The 19,629-nt window shown below is 39.1% G+C and overlaps 1 protein-coding gene across 1 annotated transcript; it reads left to right on the top strand.

The window, feature by feature from the left end:
* The first annotated feature begins 267 nt into the window (after positions 1-267).
* Positions 268-17,912, top strand: LOC103064284 (keratin, type I cytoskeletal 17). Its single transcript, XM_025166553.2, has 9 exons — positions 268-674; positions 3,296-3,424; positions 4,062-4,144; positions 6,040-6,196; positions 9,065-9,226; positions 10,802-10,927; positions 11,513-11,721; positions 13,219-13,247; positions 15,619-17,912. The coding sequence occupies exons 1-9, from the start codon at positions 426-428 to the stop codon at positions 15,714-15,716; spliced, it is 1,242 nt and encodes a 413-aa protein (XP_025022321.1). The 5' UTR covers positions 268-425; the 3' UTR covers positions 15,717-17,912.
* Positions 17,913-19,629: the final 1,717 nt, after the last annotated feature.

The following is a 19,629-nucleotide window of genomic DNA, read 5'->3' as shown; positions in this document are numbered from 1 at the left end:
AACCTCTTCCATTTTTATGGAATCATTCCCAGCCTATTAAAAGGAGAGCAAATCCTGGAACATTTCCTTTCCTTCTGCTACCTTTCTGAATCCACTGTGCTTATCTGGCTTGGGAACTTTAAGGCAGTTGTGAACATTCAGTCTGGGGTTATTTTGATGAATTGGCTGGAATCAAGATCTGATCAGAGGATTTTGCAATGGCATTGCAAACTAGCCTCAAGGATGGGGGGAAGGGAAGAATGACCTCGGGCTTGGTTTCCAAAACAAACTCTTTTCTTCATGTTATCGTGAGGTACAATCAGACAGTCCAGTGAGGGGAAGGCTAAAGATTAGTCTTGCCCCTTAAGTTGCCTATATAAGGAGACTCTCAAAAGATTTACTTTGCTCTCACTCTTCCATTTTGCACTGCTTCTGCAGGTGAAATCATGCCTACTACTTTTTCCAGCCACAGTGTGTCCTTTCCTGGAAGCATCCAGGGACCCAGGGGAAGAAGCCTGCTTGCCTTAGGCAGGTCTCAGGCAGTGCCAAGTATCCATAGGGCTACTGGGAACATGGCTAAGGATGGGCTGTCACGTGGCTATGGGCAGGCATTTATGGACACAAATACTCTGGACATGAATGAAAAGGGCACCATGAAAAATCTGAATGACCGCCTGGCTGCCTACCTAGACAAAGTAAGTAACTGGATAATGTTCCCAGTGGCAAAGTCAGAGAAAGAGTAATACTATAAATATGTATGTATGTATGTATGTATGTATGTATGTATGTATGTATGTATCGACCTACCTACCTACCTACCTACCTACCTACCTACCTACCTACCTACGGCATTCTTCTGGAATGTGGGAGATTAAAGATACAGGACTGGTACTTGACAAGAAAGATGCTTGTCTACGTGAGAAACTTTCTACCATTTTTTCTGGAAGGAAGCTTCATGTGGGACCATGTCCAGTTGCTCAGTGGTGAAGGAAAGGTGTCGATAAATGTTTAGATAAATTATTAGTTCATATCCCATCCTCCCCGCAGGAAAGACAGTGTTTGATAGAAAACTAGAGAAGAGTGTTGAATGGAGAGGATAAGAGGAAGAGAAGAATGGAGTCAAAGACCAACAGTCTGTCAGAGTTTTTCTTCCTTTCTATCAGCAGTGTTGCAAAATGTTCTATCTGTTTGTGGCTTTCAGGCATGCCAAGGGAATACACAGGGGTTAACCTTGCAGAGCTGAATAAGGGCCAAGACACTTTGAATGCAATTTATTAGTAATGTACTTTAAAAAAAAATAACAAAGTGCCTGATCTAGACTGGGAATCTGACAGGGCGTGGGAGTTTCTTTAACTTGAGGCATTCTGATCTGCTTTACTTAATTGTTGTATTTATTGAGGAGACTTATATGGCCACCCATCTTATATACAATAATCCTGGGCAGCTCACAGCATAACAATAAAAGAGAAAAAGAAAACAGGAGTATTAACAGCAAAATCAGACCTCATGGGACTCCGAAGACAACACTCCCCCATACATCTGCTGTTGACCCCAAACCTGCTACTTCTACCAGAAAACCTCATGCTCATGTGAAGGAGAATAGTTTTCACAGTGCAGCAGTGGTAGTTGAGTACACAGAATGGTGGTGGCTATTTGAACTTATGGATTAACGATAAATAAATACATTTCTACGAACGAATATGGCCCAGTCTGTACTCTGGTGATTTCTGTGGGGAAAAAACCTGTTTTACTTATACAAGATTTATCTTCTTTGCTTTATATTGTGATGTCAGAAAGTTGTGAGACGTTGAATTCAAAAGATTTGGGAGCTAGCATAGGAAGTGATTAATTGTAGGTTATTTGCAATGGCCAGTCATTGCTGTTTTACATGGCCTGAAATACCATCTTTTTTTGTGGGAGGAGGGGAGGTGTAAGTTTCCCTGAACTCCATATGTCTGGTATCACAGAGACATGGTTTGATTGCAGTTTGATGCAACATGTCATTAGACAGTATGACAACACCCAGGACAGAATTATCCTCTTACCACTGAGTTGTTATTCTCTGTCTGCACAAAATTAGAATGTCTTGTTTAGCTCTTCTAGAACTTCTGTTTTTATCTCCAACTTGACACTTCTGTCAATTTATGAGCCTTCTTTAAGAACTATAATTCTAAACAAGGATTAATATAAAGAGACAATAATTAAAAAGCCAGGATATTTAACAGAGAAAATAGAGGATTCTGAAGTATAACTAGTCCTCCACAGCAGAAATAACTGAACAGATTGTCATCCATCTTCTTTCACTCAGTATGGGAACATGGGACCATGCTATGCATCAGGATAAGTTAACATGACTTTTCTTTTCGGACTTGAGACATAACAAGACAGAGCAGAGCAGAACAGAAACAGTTCTAATTCCTTCCATGGCAGCGATCGTGTGATTAGCCGAGAGCAGTATTACACAGCTTTTATTCATTTAAATACAGTACATGTGCAACTGTGCAAATGAGCTTCCTACAACAACTTTCCCCCATCTGGTACCTTCCAGAGGTTTTAAGACTGTAACTTTCTGAGTTGCCAATCATTTAGGAAGGCTGTCTTAGTGGATTCCGCCCATATGACTTTTGAAGGCATCCAGTTTTCATGCCCCACATTTCTGTTCCCTCTGGTGGTTTTAAAAAGCCCAGGTATTCCCATTGTCATTCTTTCTACATCCAAATTTCCTGAATGGAACCAATCCAGGATTGCTCAAAAGATAATTGCAGGATTAATTACTCTGTGTGTGTGTGTGTGTGTGTGTATCAACTCCTATCAAACTGACTAAAGCCATTTCCTCACTGAGGATTTACGATGTCTTCTAACATCAACCAGCCATTGCTGGAGCAAAATAAAGCCTGTTCTCCTTTCAGTTACATCAACACAACAATAGTTCAATGACTTGAGAAAATGCTATAGGTTGTAGTGAGGAACTGGCCAAGGACCTATGCCAGTTCTGAGAATGTATAGAATATTAAAGGTGAGATCAAGGAAGGAAGGAATGGCAGAAGGAAGGAGGGACTGATTTGCTTCTGCCCGTAATTCAACTTTCTTAAACCTAATCATTAATATTGGCTGTATGAGAGTGGGATTCTGGAAGTCTGAGGGCACCAGTTAGGGAAGTCTGTCCGTCTGTCTATCTCCACAGCTAACAGTAGCCCCTTCTAGTGATGATACTTAAAGTCAAACAGCCAGCGCATATCTAGTGGTTTTAGGATTCTGCAAGCTGTTTTTTATTCTGATATTCTAATTAAATTTCGCTTTCTTTTCCTCAAAACAGGTGCTCTCCCTTGAGAAATCTAACATGCAACTGGAGCAGAATATCCAAGAGTTCTATATGAAACGAGCATCAGCTGGTACCCACGGTCTGAGTGACTATTTTAATGCCATGACCCAGCTGAAGTCCGAGGTGTTATGTTGAAATGGTTTTCTATTTTTTCCTGTTAGAGTATCCATAATTAGAGATAGGATGTGTTAGTGACACGAAACAGGACTGGCTCAAGATATTTTGCTTTTGAGGTAGAGATCAAGATGATGGCTCCCCATTCTATATACAGATTGATAGCTGAACAGATTGATAGTTGAATTTTACTTCTACATCACAGTCATGCTGTTTTGTCCTCTACTGCAGCTGAAGTTGGAGACTACTTAAGGGCAAAGAGTTGGACACATGGCATGTGAAATTCTATCAATTTTTGGCCCTCAACATCTGCTTCCTGAGGTGGTGGTTTCATTCTGTCTCACAAAATTGCTGGCTGTGTCATAAAACTGCACTCAGAGGAAAGTACCATCATGCTGATGTGAAATTCCTGAGGTTTCTAGAAATTAAAAACAAAAAAATTTAAGGGACAAATTTGCATTTCTACATTTTGTTACAGGAATCAAATATTGTGCCCGTGTCTTTCCCTGGAGTTTTGCACTGTCATTATCCAGATTTGGCTAGATGAGTTCATTTATTTGGCAATCTCACAAATTTCCTTGCTAAATGGTGTTCTTTGTGATGATGTTTTGAAGTCCTACCTCTCTCTCTCCTTTTTTTTCGGTAGATTCAGAAGGAGACCTTGAAAAATGCTGGACTGCTCTTACAGATTGATAATGCTAGACTTGCTGCTGCTGATTTCAGGGTGAAGTAAGTTCAGTTAATCAGTGTCGTCTTTTACTTTTACATCGCATACATGACCATATTTCCTGACTTTTTTTTTTAAATTAACCATGTACCTGTGTTTTCATTTGTTGGCATCCTGACATGATGTGAACATTAAATGATTTTTTTTTTTTTATGAACAATTTTGGTAATAGATGCAAGGTCAAAACATGGTTAAATTGTTTCCCCTCTGTGTGATCAGCCATTACAGCTGATAACAAGCAAAGCCTGGGTTGCTTGCTCTGCAGGCTGCAAAAAGGAATTTGTGAAGTGATAATTAGATAGAACCTTTTCATTCAATTATCATTTATCATTGATGGTGACATACTTTTCTACCAGCTCACAGACTAGAGGTCAGCACATTAGTGTGGTTGACTGGCTGTGCCCTTAAAGAAAATTTTAGTATTGAAAAGGTATCACCAACAAGAAAGAATTAAGATGACTCACTCAAATTACTGATTAGAATTCTATGCAGGGATGCTCATCGTTTAATCTGGTCTACATTTTAAAGCAAATCAGACAGTTTCACACTTCTTTTATTGATATGTTGATCCGAATATAGTTATCCTTGGCATTTAGCATTGTATATACTTTTCAGAAAAAAAATGCCAAAGGAAGATGTACAAAAGTGTGTATTTTAGATTAAAATGCACAAACCAGATAGAGCAGATAACCTAGTGGGAGGCAAAGGGTGTGTCCATAAGCATGCTGGTGCTCCTAAGTGCCACTCTGAGGACTCCATATCCGTTTACTGTAATTCTAGTCTGTTCATAAATACTAAGATTCTCATTTTGCAAGGCTGACTAGCATGTGGACTGGAGTCTCCCAAGGCTGGCTTGCAAGATATTAAATATAAATCACCCCAAAGCCTTTTATCAATGTTAGTTTGCAAATGTACTCAGTTATTTAAAGAAACTTTTGTTCTGATCCAGTTGTTCAGCTTTTGGGAGACCGTTTAAGTAAAGTATTGCTAATAAATTACAGTCAGTGCCAATCTTGTATGTGTGATCTGCTAATATTGACTGGGTATCCAAAACAGAACTAAATATGGCATTATATCTGTAATTAAGTCAGGAAATCTTGATTTCTGCATGTTCTGCGGACATCTAATTAGGCAGGTTTTCCATCATTAATTACAAATTGGACCTCATGAGGACCTTACATATTCCATAGCTTTCTTCCAGTAGAGAGCCACAGAGACGACCTTGGAGAAAATACTGTATCAGAAACAGTTACAAAAAGAAAAGTACGCTTTAAGCTTGGGAAACAGAGAAAGCATGAGAAAGAAGCTCAGACTGGCTCCACCCTAGTTCACTGAGGTATAAGAGGGAAGGAAGGAAAAAAACAGTCATGCTTTCAAGATGCTGTTACTAAAACCTATATCAATAAAGTATAGTTCTAGTCAAACCTGTGGAGTCTGTTTCCTGATCTGGGCTACCTTGAAGAACTGACACTTTCATTGTCCTGTTCTTTAATCTAGAACCTTAACTGCCAGTCAAGCTACTTGTAGAGTACAGTGATTAGAACTTTAGGAAAGGAACATGAAATCCAGAGATTTGCAATGTGTGTGGGTTTTGTATAATTGCTTCAAAACAGAAGTTGTGACTAGTATCTTTGGATTGTATGCAGGAGCAATGGGGGATAATCTTCTTTCTTGTTGTCTCTTTAATTGTCCCTAGATTTAATATAATCTGAACTGAAGCCAAGAGAGATGTAACTAGGGGAGATCTGGGTAGGACCACTGTTTTTTGCTCAAGGGCCTAGATCCTTGCCCCCAACAACAAATGCTAGTGACTCAAGCATTTGGTGCTCTCTCAGTTATGTAGTCATAGAGAGCCATAGCTAGAAATGTGCTGTGTGGACCCTTCTGCCTTTTGTAGGCTGGAATCTGAGGTAGCTCTGCGCCTGTCTATGGAGGGAGACCTTGGGGGACTACGCAAGGCCCTTGAAGAACTGAATGCAAGTCGAGCTAGCTTGCATGTGCAAGCTGACAATCTCCAAGAGGAGTTGGCCTGCCTCAAAAGAAACCACAAGGAGGTAAGTGTGCATACAGCTGTGTGAAGAATGGTCCATGATAGTATTCATGCAAGTTAAATGATACGCTTGCTGGATCAGTCTTGCCACTCAGTGCTTCAATAGAAGTAGCTTGGAATTACATGGCTACCAGAATACAAATGTTTATCATATTGTTTCCTTTTGTTACACTGTCTGGGTTTGGAATCTAAGTAATAAAGAACACATGTTAAAAAAATGGATTCTTTCTTTTTCTTTTTTTTACTAATAGGGCTATGCAACACTTCCAATTTGAAGAAGAAAAGATGCTTCAGAATGCATATAAGAATTGCACCTATAGCTGCTGCCTTGAAACAAATGCAATTTTCCCCAGGATTGCTCTGTAGCCACAAAAGGCAGCCATGCCGTTCTGGGAAAAGCAGCAGTTGCTTTGTTGAGAGGTGCTGCTTGATGCCCCTGCGTGCTCTAAAGCACCTTTTGTCCTTGGAATCCAAAGTGTTGCACATCCCTCCTTTCTGAATGGTTAGGAATGGTACTTTAAAAATTCTTCCATGATGTTTGTTGAAGGGCCATATGAAAACTGAATGTTCAACTTGCTCTCTGCTGAATATTTTCACCTCTATTTTTTAATGTTTAGGCATGGCCAAAGCAATAGAATAAGGACTGAGCATGCTCAATCGCCAAAAAATAGTGACTTTTTTCAGTGGTAGGACTGGAAAAATGGGTGGGAGGGAGAATGGAATCAAGAAGCAATGAAAGCAAAATATGTTGTTGTGACCTAAATTTTAATCTTGCACCCAAGAGAGTTGTGGTGCTGATCTATGTGCTTTAATGTGAGTAAGGGCCACTTACTGTTTCTTGAGAATAGAAATGCATGATATTATCCTCTCTTTAACCCTGGCCCATCATTAAGGAAACCTTTGTTCACTTTTTTTCTGCTATGGGACATGATGTTGTCTGGCTCACTTGTTGTGCTTCATTTCATTGTAGGCAAACACCTCTATCTACTTGGTTATTATGCTCTATGGTTAGAACACTGCCTTCCCTCCACTCACTGGTTGCTGGCCTCCACTACCAGTTTCTTTAACCGGTAGGACAGTGAAAAGCTGGGCTTTTTAAAAAACCATTTTCCTGATAGAACAGTAAAACCATGTCTTTTTTCCCCCCTCTTTTTTTGACTAGGTGAAATTGACAAGACTTCTGTCACTTTCCCCTTCTAGCTGAAATGATAGGAAAAATAGTAACACTGAGATGTTTTACTGATTTAGTAGGGATAAAGAAGCAGAGGAATCCAGCAATTAGAGGCCATGGTAAACATGGTCTGGACAGAACAACAGACCATCATAATGGCCAAACTGGGAGAAAGAGATGAAATCTGGAAAGGGACTTCTTAAGCCAGCTTCATTTCCAACTGGTTTAGGCATAGAAATTCTGCAGCTTAACCTGCAACGTGAAGAAGTTACATTTCCTTAATTGGTATCAATTCTTTATCATGACTATACCTACATTGATTATACCAGTTTAGATTATCTTTTTAAGTCCACCCAGTCCAGCATGAAGTCCAGTAGATTACTGAAACCATCTCTATTATTTTTGTTATTAAGATTAAAAAATATAGCGGATGATGTATCAAAATTAACTTCTAAATCAGTACTGCATTACATATATTTAATTTTCATGGCTATAGTTAAATCTCCTTTAGGATTTTCAACAAAAATATGTATGCCATCTGCAAACAGATTTATCACATTATATTCTGTTTTAATATTATTTAATATTTTCCTTAATATTGTATATCTCTCTATATATATGAAAAAACTCTTTTTATGGCAGTTTTTTGCATGATACTTTTTTAATTTTATTTTTTATTGAACATAAAAAGCAGAAGAAAAAAGAAGCATGAAGAAGAAAAAAAAAAAGAAAACCAGAAAGTAAATAGAACAAGAGATTTACAAGCATCATTTGACTGAAAAAATTAAGTATAAATTCTGAGAATAATGTGAATTTAGTTCTACATATTTGAATCCTTAAGTCATTTTAAAACTATAGATCATTATTAAAATCAAATTAGTATGAGTATCAACCACAGTAATCAGAGCAGTATGAAATATAAGTTAAGGTGAAAAATGTCCATATACTGTATCTAATCAATAAGATCAATCTATCCAAATCATACCTCCATAACTTAACTGTTAAACCTTATGTTAAGAGAAACCCAGATGTTAGACTATAGAATTATAGTTCAAGCAGCCATCCTTCTCCTGGGACTTGTGGCAACTGGAGTCAGCTGCATAATCCTGGGAAAAGATGCAGTGACTTTAAAGCATTCCAGACAGGTGCTGTTTGTGCCCCCCAGGGCACAATCAAATTCAAAATGTTGTAGAACCTCAGTATAATCCTGATTTTCCTTTCCATTTTGCTTTGCTTGCTTGTGTTTGAGTTTTCTGCTTACCCTCCCATTTTAAATAAAATTAAACATAAAAGAAGACGTGGTTGACTGACCGGAATACTGCTCAGGATTATTTTGTAGAATCACAGAATCATAGAATGCTAGGGTTGGAAGGGATCTTGGAGCTTTTCTAGTCCAACCCAGTGTCCAGGGCAAGAATCTGGAGACCATCTCAGACAAATGGCTGTCCAGTCTTTTCATGAAAACCTCCAGTGATGCACCCATGACACCAGGGGGCAGGCTGTTCCATTGCTTCATTTCCCAATGCAGCATTTTTCTGCAGGCCCCACCTGTGACAATTTTACTTAATTTCATGTAGTTAATATGGTGTGACACTGATGGTTGCTGTCTATTTCCATCCATCTCTTTCCCCTGATGGCATTTGGTTGGTTTCCTATAGAGGTGAACTAATCAACCCTGAACCCTCTTTTTTCCTCCTCTAGGATGTGGCTTCTCTCCAGGGGCGTCTGGGGGGCACTATCAATGTGGAGGTTGACTCCATGCCTGGCACTGATTTACAAAAAATCCTGGGTGAGATCCGTGACCAGTATGAGGGTGTCATGGAGAAGAACCACCAGGAAGCTGAAGCTTTGCACCAATCCCAGGTGAGAAGAGGGTTGGCAAAGCAAATACTAAAATGACTCTCCACTGCCAGAAGAGGGAGGAGGTTAAACCTTAAGTGAGCTCATGTGTGTGTGGGCTGTCTGTAGGCTCTAGAAAGAGCATGATATAAAAATAGAAGAAATCTGTGTTGGCTGAATTCTCATGTCACAGTAACAAGCTGTTCCTTCTCTGATATAGTGAAGAGCCAAAAGACTTTTTATTTATACCATTTGTAGGCCTTCATCCTAAATCCTTTCATTTCCTCCTCTTTGTGTTGTTATTTCTTCACCAGCACCATGAAATGTGTGGTCAGAGAGGATATGGTTGATAGAAATAAGGGAAGACATAAGTTCCCGTCTTTCATCTTAAGCAGATGTATAGGAGATGCTGGGAGGTAGCAGTGAGGTCTTAGATGATATAGCTGTGTGCCATGTAATGAGTCCAGCTCACACCCGATGTCAGCCTGTTGGCTTCAGATAGAATTAAGGACATGGCCATAGAGGAGGAGGAGGGGGAGGAGGAGAAGAAGAAGAAGAAGGAAGAAGGAAGAAGGAAGAAGGAGGAAGAAGAAGAAGAAGAAGAAGAAGAAGGAAGAAGAAAAGGAGGAGGAGGAGGAGGAGGAGGAGGAGTCCAATGCAAATACCAATTCAGGTGGATTTTCACTGGCAGGTTTGGGCAGATATACAAACCACTGACAATGAGGGAAACAACCTTGAGATCCAAGCCAGACCTTTTTTCTTTTTTAAGAAGACTAAGTATTTTAGATGCAGCTTCTAGGAAGAGCTGTTTCTGCAACATCTCCCATCCCACTTTGCAAACCCAGACTGTTCAACATTTCCATTCAAACAACAAAAAAGCTTCATGTTTCTAGTCCCCGTGACTGTTAAGGTTCAGCTTCAAACATTTTTGGACAGTAATAAGACTTTGTGAAATCTCAGAAACCAGCTTAGAGGCAAATAGGCAATAGATGGCAGCAGCATTGGGTATCTTGCAGTCAGCACTCTGCATTTTCTCCTTGCACCTCCTCACAGCCAACAGAAGCTAAACCAGTGATGACATGAGCAAGCACAGCATTCATCTGCAATAGGTTGCACTATTTAGATTCCAAAAACTCTGGACGGGTTGCCTCAAAATATGAATAACCTTAGTACATAATTTTGATTTTATTCATTCCAATTATAGACATGTGCATATGCACACCCTTTTCAGATGCTGGTCTGGCTTGAATAGAAAACGGCAGCTTATAATTCAAGTTGAATGAATGAATGAATGAATGAATGAATGAATGAATGAATGAATGAATGAATGAATGTCACTAGCCAAGGTCTGCCCTTGGTATCTGATTCTGCTTTGTGAGAAATAAACAGAGGTCTCTGGTCAAATGTAACTTATATGAATCCTGGTCAAAGGCTTCTTAATTGTTAGAGTGAAACAAGTGAACAACTGAGTAATGTGCAGCATCACTGCACCTGTTCATACACAAATGATAATCCCAATTTCCAAAGATTCCTACTCTCTGTATGGAAGAGAATATGGTCAGACATATCAAAACATATAACTTCTCCTCTCTTTCACAGTGTGATGCGCTCAATCAGGAGGTTTCTGTCAGCACTGAAGCCCTACAGAGTGCTCAGATGAAGATCACGGAGCTGAAACGGCTGGCCCAGGCTTTGGAGATTGAACTGCAGTCCCTTTGGAGCATGGTCAGTGCCACTCACTTTTCCAGTTTGTGGATTTTATGCTAAAAGCTCAAATGCAGAAAGAGTGCTACTGACTTGAGGATTAGCATGAATTTAATTCTTCTGTGGCCCGAAGCAGGAATGCCCCAATGTGGGGGATTGATGGACATATTTAGACATTTTAGAGCAGGTTATGAACATTTTCACAAAGTAACTGCTTGGGATGCTTGTTTGCACCCCCTCTCCTCCAAGATGCTGTCTGCCATTTCTCTGAGCCTTAGACTTCAGCCTCCCCCCATTTTTATGTTCTAAGAATGCCCTGAAAGGTTCTTGTAAATAAAGATGATGTACAAGATGCTTTCCTTGCAGTACGCAAGCTTCCCATTTATTTTATTTTATTAAAAACAATCTAAGGGAAGTTACTTGGACACCATGCTGATATCCTCAACTAAACATTTGTGTATGTCCCCTATAATATCTCCTTGAAGGCAAGCCATGTTTTTAAGCTGGACTCAAGTTTCTTTTCATCTACTCTCTGCTGTTCCTGGGCCCTGCAAAGGTACCATCTTTTCATTTAGCATCTTCACAAAAAATCTTTCTTGTTCCTAGAAAGGAGCCCTTGAGGGGACCCTGGCTGAGGTGGAATCCCGTTATGGGATGCAGTTGTCACAGCTACGTGATCTTGTGGCTGCCCGGGAGGCGGAGCTGCTGCAACTGAGGTCTGGGGCCCAGCACCAAGCTGAGGATTATAAGCGGCTGATGGATATCAAGAACAGACTGGAGCAGGAGATAGCAACCTACCGGTGCCTTCTTGAAGGGTAGGAAGGAGTGGGGAAGATGAGTGCCATCTGTCCAGATAGCTTGTCGATCCATTTATTTCTACAATGTAGAGGGAAATGTTGATATTTATGTAACCCAAACAGCACCATTTGCACTCAAGTGGGAGATTTGGGAAACCCAAGGACTGAACAAGTATGAAGAACTGATTTTTAAAAAATGAACTCTAAGAGGGGATTCCTTCCTCCACCCACTGACAGCCATGGATTGTTGACTGACAGTTGGAAAATGAGAAAGGAAATCTGGTGGTGAGTGGGAGGGATGAAATAGAATTTCCTGGAGGAAGACAGAGCTGGCTTATTGGACAGAAGAATCTCTTTGCTCAGCTCTCACCAGTAGTCTCCATGCAGAATTAAAGTCCTTATTGTATGCTTTATATAAATTTACTGTATGAACCCATATGAAATGCAACTTAGAAAGGAACTGTAAGCTGGAAAAGATGGAAAATATTTTTGTTCAAGGCTGTTTAATGTATATTTAATCGTTGCATTATTTTTCTATTTTCTAAACCATACTTAGATTCTAGGTAGTTGACCACTTATAAAATGTTTTAATAAATAATACATAAGTAAATGACAAATATATAGTAGGGCAGATTATAGGCTGGATCAAATCCCCTGTGAAGAAGAGCTATAAGTTTGAGAGTCTTTTTAGATTTTTTTTAAAGACCAAGCAGGGGGGAGACAATAGAGCTTGATAATAGTTATGGATGACTTTAAAAGGGAATAACATAAATACTTGGAAAATAAGCCATTGATAGCTAAGAGTCATGCTAATTATAGATTGTCTCAAATATCAGAGTTTATAGGCTTCAACATGGGCTTTGGGCCTGCTTGAACATGGTTATAAGGTGCTGCATGGTGTGTCCTTGGGATTTGATGTGAGATTGTAGAACTGTTGCTTGATTTAGATTTATACTTTACAGGCCTTCTTTTACATTCAGTGTACATTTTTTTAAAATAAATAAAATACTGTGCAAATTATTAGTTATAGTACCTATGCTATATATTCTGCTAGCACTGACAGTCCTTGGAATGTCTTACTGCATGGGGAAGTAAAGTCCTTACAGCAATATAATACCAGATCATGAAAATAAGTGAGGGTTGCTCTGTAAGACCATTGGTGCACGTAGAGTTGATTAGCAAAGAATTTCTTGCAATGAAAGAAGTTTGCGTTACCCAGATATGCTAAGGAATAAAGCCAGAAGGAAGTTTACTGGAGGCATCCTGTGAAAAGACTGTGTCGCTTACTGTAACTGATTGTAATGTGAATATGGCCTAAAACCAATCTTTTCCAGCTTGGAACCTTTCACTTGTGTTGGCACTGCAGCTCCCAGAATATTAAGCCATACTGAGCCTGATCTTTGGGAAATGCATGTGGATTCAAGTAGGAACTGGATAGTACAAATGAACTCTTTGTTAGGCAATTTGGAAAACCATGAATCTGTTCACAGATCTGGTGTTCTTTTCTTTCTTTAGGTCTGAATCTGAGCCACTGACTACTCCAGGTATGCTAAATGATTTGATATTTAAGACTGCTCCTTGGGGAAATCTGTATTCATACATGCAACATGAAAATCAATTCATAACTTTTGCAGCAATTTTAGACAGAGACTCTTACCGCGGGCTTGTGATGAGAAAACTGTTAACGAAAGATTCATTTATTCTCAGCATCTTTTCTAGAGTTGAATGGGTCTTACAATGATTTAGCATAACCCAGACTACCTACCCTTAACCAGAGACAGGAAACCTGTGGCCTTCCAGAGTTGTACTCAATTCAATCTTTATTTACAGCCAAAAGGCCCGAATACCAAGTTACAAATACAGTCTAAAATTTGGCATTAAGTAAAATGATTTAACAAATAAAATATTTTATAAATATTACATAATACACTTAAACCCCCAACTCATTGATTTATTACTAAAAACTTTGTTTTTATAGCTATAGTTAAAAAACTCTGAATTGAGTTGTACTCGAGTTCCCATCAGACCCAGCTAACATGGTTAGTGGTGCAAGATGTACTTTCAGTTTCCACATCTACATTTCTCAGACTTTAGTTCAGCCTCCCCCAACCTGGTGTCCTCCAGGTGTGTTGGACTTCAACTTTCAGAACTTTCATTCAGCATGGGGAAGTTTACACTACTGCTTTGAATGAAAGCTGATATACTCGTAACATCACACAGGGTAAAATTACTATGATTTTTGGTGGACTTTGATATGCTTAACTCACCTTTAGAAGATTCCCCCAGATTACATAGTGGGTATGCTTACATTCTAAATTTAAATTAGTTTCAATCCTGCTTAATTGCCATGTCTCCTAAAGGAAGTATCCTGTACAGAGGCTTTAACAGAGAATTCTCAGCACTGAGACAAAATTGCATTTCCCGTGATTCTTTGTTAACTATGATGCTTAAAGTAAATTGATAGCTATGTGAACTGCAATGTGAACACATGATTCCATCCCTAATGGTGTGCAGAGCAGGCACCATCTTTGAAAGGTGGCTAAATTGGGATACTGAATGAGTGGCTGAACGTGTTTGGAGTAAGCAGACAACATTCTCCAAACTCTCTGAAAAAAAAAATCAGTAGAGGACATAAATAAATCATCCCAGAATGTGTCAGCCAACAAAGAGATTATAATGGATGATTTTAGCTGTGGGATTTAGTCTTCAGGGACTGTGCAACAGTAAAGCTCTTCTATCATTATCACATTGTCTGAGTATCATAGGAGCATTATAACTGGAGAAACATCCTTGCTAAAGGTAGGGCCTTTTTTTTTTTTTACCAGTTCCTCACAAAAGTAACAGATTTCAGTTTGTAGGATTTTTTAAAAAATCAAGAGTACCTGGTGAGAAAGACATGTATATAGAAAAAAAGAACGTTGATAACAAAATTTGTTGGAGTACTAGAACCACAGTTCAGAGGTTTTTTTACTTGAGGTCTGTCAGTTATTAACTCCACACCAAGGTTCCTTCTTTTCCTACTTTAGGTGAGAAGATATTATTAGAGAAGATGTTATATTAAATTTAAAAAACCGAGTCAGAAATCATTGCAAATTACTGTACCTCAGGGATATATTGGAAGATTTGGTACATTCATATCCACTGTCTACCTTTGATCTAGATGACAAGCTGAGAAGGTGGTTCATGCAGGGAAACCAGGAAGGCCTAAGGGATTCTTAATAGTTTGAACTAGAGAAATTTTTTTCCAAAGACAGTCTGAACATGAATAAGAGTCAGTCACAGTGGATTGGTTCTCAAAAGAACTTCAATACTTGGCTGTGGTAGAAATCTGCCCATGTGACTCCAGCCAGGTCCAGCAGATGCACAGCTGGCAATGCCCATCACCTGTACAATGCAGTTTTTGCATCCTGCTGCAAGGTACCATAAACGTGGATTGACAGCTGTATGGCAAAAGTTGCAGTTGGGGCTTAGCAGCAGCTATACATATACAATGGAAAGAGGCTGGTGTCTCGTTTCAGCTGGGTTGAGAATACAAAATTACTAATAAGGGAACTCAAAAGGATGATTATGGTGGCACTAGATGGTGAATATCTGGAATTGATTTGGCTTCAGTAAAGGTCAAGTCTCTCTAATAGAATGAAGATGTGATATACTAGGTTTAAATTAAACAAGATGACTATGCAAAATGAATGTGATTCTTAATTCATATTATTCATCCTAAAATCCCAGTGGATCAAGTTGAAGACATAAATATTGAGCTGAAAATTCAGTCAATGGTTCTGGAACACATTTGAATGTACAATACCAATCCCCAGCATTGTCCTTTCAGGTTTATCCATTCCCTAACTCCTTAGATACTCCATGGTGTCTCTCTCCCTCCATTCCTGATATAGCATCTTGTGACACTCCTTGCAGAGCCTTCTGTAAGCCGTCGGGTGAAGACTGTCATTGAAGAACTGGTAGATGGTAAGGTGGTGTCATCCTGTGTGGAGGAGGTGGAGCACCAGCTTTGAAAGATGCTGCCTTCTCTGTAGCAATGGTGACAGTGCAATGATGATGGTGATGCTGAGGAAGAGGGGGAAGGGAGCACATCTCTGTATGACTTTTTTTGATTGATTTCATATAAAAAAAACTTGGCCTGCAAATAAGCAAGCCTTTCATTTCTGCCAGGGTATCTGCTGACTCTGACTTTGGAAATTAGGTACCGTAGTGGGTTTGAAGTCTTTAAATCTTAATTTCCATAGTTCCCTTGAATTCTTCTGCATAACCTGCTAACCATGTCTTGGAGACACTACATTAACTGTTTTTAGAGGACGTGTCCTCATGACATAACCTTCATTCATTTTTAATTGTTCCAGTTTTAAAGCAGTATTTTCTGCCTTCTCCTAACACAAGCCTTGGCATATGAATGACCTACAATGCCTCATTCAGGAATTTGGTAATGATGTGGTCAGGGACTGGGATCTTCTGAGTTATGATTGGCCAGTTGAGGCTGCTGCAGGCATGCTTCCTTTCCTCTAGTAATTGGACAGTGCCCTCCATGGCCATTTTGGGTTGAACAAAAGGAAAAACCAACTTGGTTTCCATGGAGACATTTGTCAGTGTGATGCCTAATCCATGCCTTTCAAAACACCATTCAGACATTTGGTGGGCTCCTAATAGATACAGGTATATTGGTCTTCTGGAATACTGCTAGACCTGTGGTCTTTTTTGAATGAGACTTTTTATGATTATTCTCCTCTTTGGGCTCATTTGGAAAGTGTGTAATACCTTTGAAATCTTCGCAAGTTTTAAGGGCTAGGTATATTGAACTGGGATCTTCATTGCCAACCTTGAAAGCTACTAAGCACATTTGATTATGAATAGGTAAACAGTTATATTTGGATCCTCAATCACATGAGAAACTGTAAAATGATCCACATTTGAAAATATTGGAGAACTTCTTTTATTGAAATGCTTGATCTGAACAAGGAATTAGTACTTTAAATCAGTTGATTTCTAATGGTTGTTTTAAAGATTTTGCAATATTTGTTTTGACTTACCTATAATATTTGCTTGGCAGTATATATGAAATATCTGGCACCTACAGGACTGCCTCCTCCAACCAGATTCAACCAGGTGGGGATGTCAAGGGTGCCAAAGCTAGAAAGTGCTGCTTCTCTGTAGTAGTACTGATACTATGGAGATCAGAGACTTCCTCCCTGGTATCTTTTAGGGAGTTATTAAAATCAGAAGATTTTGAAAAGTCCTTTCAGTAACATCAACTGTACCCTTGTTCTTTTTTTTTCTGTCCTACTTTGGTTTTGTTTTTCCTATTTGGATTGAACGTTGTTTTAATTCTGTAATTGTTTTCATTGTGAATTGTAACTGCAAAGAGTCACAAGATTGCAGCAGGATAAAAATTGAATGAATGAATAAATAAATAATGTACTTATTAAATGGTATGGCTCATACACTTTAAATAGCCTCCTAGGTATTTGAAATTTTAAGTTTCTTAAGAGATGCAGTGCTCAAACGAAAATCAACAATTCCGTTTTAAAAGAATTAAAAAACAAAACGAAAGTTAGTATTAGTTATATATCTGAATCATGGTGTGAAGAATTAGAATATCCAGTTTTGGAGAATCAATGGATCCAGGTGTTAAGAAATGTGAAATATGATTTAAAAATGAAGTTAAATACTCAGAAAATATTATTTCATGTTTATTGGACCCCACCAAGAATACTTAAAAAGGGATAGACATTAGATTTTTATGTTGGTGTTACAAGAAATTTGAGAGTCAATGATTTGGTCTTACCCAGTTATATCTTTGTTTTGCTTTCAAATTACTATATACGTCAGTACAATTTTGGGAAGAAATATCATAGTTAAGAACATCAATTATTTTCTGAACTATATTCCTAAAACACGGATTTTGCTACTTCATGAAGAGCTTTGGTCTGCCAAGCCTGGGCTAGGGCAAGGAGGATAATCACGTATTTGGAAAGTAATTTACTGTCCTAATTTAAGAAATGGATCCAGGATATGAGCTTATTTTTGAAAAGTCTCTGTGTTCTAAAAATGAGAAGATGACACAGTAGGTTGAGGTATGGTCTAGATTTAATGATAAGGTTAAAGGATTAACTTTATATTGTTATTTATACTAAGCGTATCAATATTTTCTGTTCTTTTCTTTTTTTCTCTCTTTTGTCATATTTAGTTTATTTAAGTCACTATAGCATGTTTAGGTTTTCTTTCTTCACTAACTTTTTTCTTCTGTTGGTGATGTACAGTATGGTTATTTTTTTATTTCTCTCTTTTGAAATAAATTGTTTAAAACAGTGCTCTTCAGAAGACCAGTTGTCTTGTCTAAAAAAAAAAAAGCCACCAGTTTTCTTAAACTGGGAAAAACGTGTCGCAGGTCCTGTTCCAAATGAGGGATTGCAGAATTTCTGCTGCTTCTGCTGACAAGGAGTTTTGCACAGCTGTGCTTTCTGCTGTTCTTGTTACTTTGGGAGGGAGGCAGGGCCATTTTGCCCACTCTAACACCATTTTGTGTACTCCATGGAATACTTCTAGATGCAGCTGATTGCAGCCATTTCTTGCCTGCGGTGTCATTTTCTTCCCGTCATTATTTGGGAGCTGGGGTAAAAGTGACAGAGTTCTGCTGGTGTCCCCTTCTAGACCAAGGGACAGGAAGATGGGTAAATCCCATCTAGGGTTTTACTAGTTTTCTGGGAGATGGGCCAGGATGAAATGCGACAGCCTCTCCTCCACCCCACCTACCTGTCCATTGGGCTAATTTTGGACACAAGTCTGACAGTCTTCCAGGAGACCTGGGTTCAGAAATAGCCCAAGTAATAGTTTACCATGCTAAATACCTCTGCACTGACAACCTGTCTTTGGGCAACCTGAATGTGAGTAAAGCCTCTATCCCAGACACCCACCCACACTTGCCCAAGCCCAAGCTTTCCACAGTAGAGGGGGCTTTTTTCCTGAGTAACTGGCGATGCTGTGTGGGAAGAGAAGCCAGGGAAATTACCAACTGTGCCATTAAATTGTCCTGCAGTAAAGCTGTAAGGATAGGACCTCTCACAAGCCTGTAAATAAATCAGAGTAGGGTCTGCCATATTTTTATGCCAATTCAAGGATTGGAGGAATGCACATTAATATGATTGTGAGAAAGAGCCCTTTGTGATCCTGCCATTTACTTTAGCCCACTGGTTCTATGTAACCCCCTCCCCCCCATTGTGCATTTACCTGGGAGGACTGTAGCTCAGCAGTTAGGTGCATCTTTGCAGGCCGAAGATCCCAGCTTCAATCCTTGGTATCTTGGCTAAAAGGATCTCAGGTTGTAGGTGATCAGAAGGATGGTCTGCCTCATGCTAAGAGTCATTGCATTCTGACTAGACTAGACCAGACTTCTGAAATGGGTACCTCCTGTTATAATTGAACTACAGCTGCTCACTGGGAATTCTGGGAGTTGTATTTTCACTATAGCTGGAGGGCACATAGTTAAAAAAGGATGTAATACATGATATTAGGCTGGATAAATGAATTATCTGACTTAGCACAAAGCTGCTTCCCATGTTTCTATCCACCTCCCATACCTTCTATCCATAGCACAAAACCTTGAAAACAATCACATGGCTGTGCAATGCACCCTTCTAAGAGGGCATTTGATGTTAAATGTGTTTTACAGCCAAACTAGGTTTGTGACAGAGTAAGATGTTTTTAAATCTGGGCAAACCAACTGGTATGAACTTCTGTACACATAACTTCTTCCAGCCACAAGGTGGTGGTAGAGGCTGAATAATCAGATCGTCTGTGGCACTGAAGTGCTAGGTGATTTAAATAACCCAGCAGATAATTTAAATTGTTAAATTAACCCTTATGGCTATACAGCCTTGCCAGGAATTTAGCTGTAGCCTTAAATCTAAGCAATTC

Source organism: Python bivittatus, unplaced genomic scaffold (assembly GCF_059951505.1).
Source record: "Python bivittatus isolate LINGU-HERP-01145 unplaced genomic scaffold, Pbiv_v1 ctg000410_np1212, whole genome shotgun sequence".
NCBI lineage: Eukaryota > Metazoa > Chordata > Lepidosauria > Squamata > Pythonidae > Python > Python bivittatus.
This window is presented reverse-complemented; position numbering and strand designations above follow the sequence as displayed.

Bases quoted from the DNA above. Each gene is read 5' to 3' on its own strand.
- LOC103064284 (XM_025166553.2), top strand. From the start codon at position 426: ATGCCTACTACTTTTTCCAGCCACAGTGTGTCCTTTCCTGGAAGCATC. The intron at 3,425-4,061 runs GTGTTATGTTGA...TTTTTTCGGTAG, and splicing joins TGACCCAGCTGAAGTCCGAG to ATTCAGAAGGAGACCTTGAA. The intron at 9,227-10,801 runs GTGAGAAGAGGG...TCTCTTTCACAG, and splicing joins AAGCTTTGCACCAATCCCAG to TGTGATGCGCTCAATCAGGA.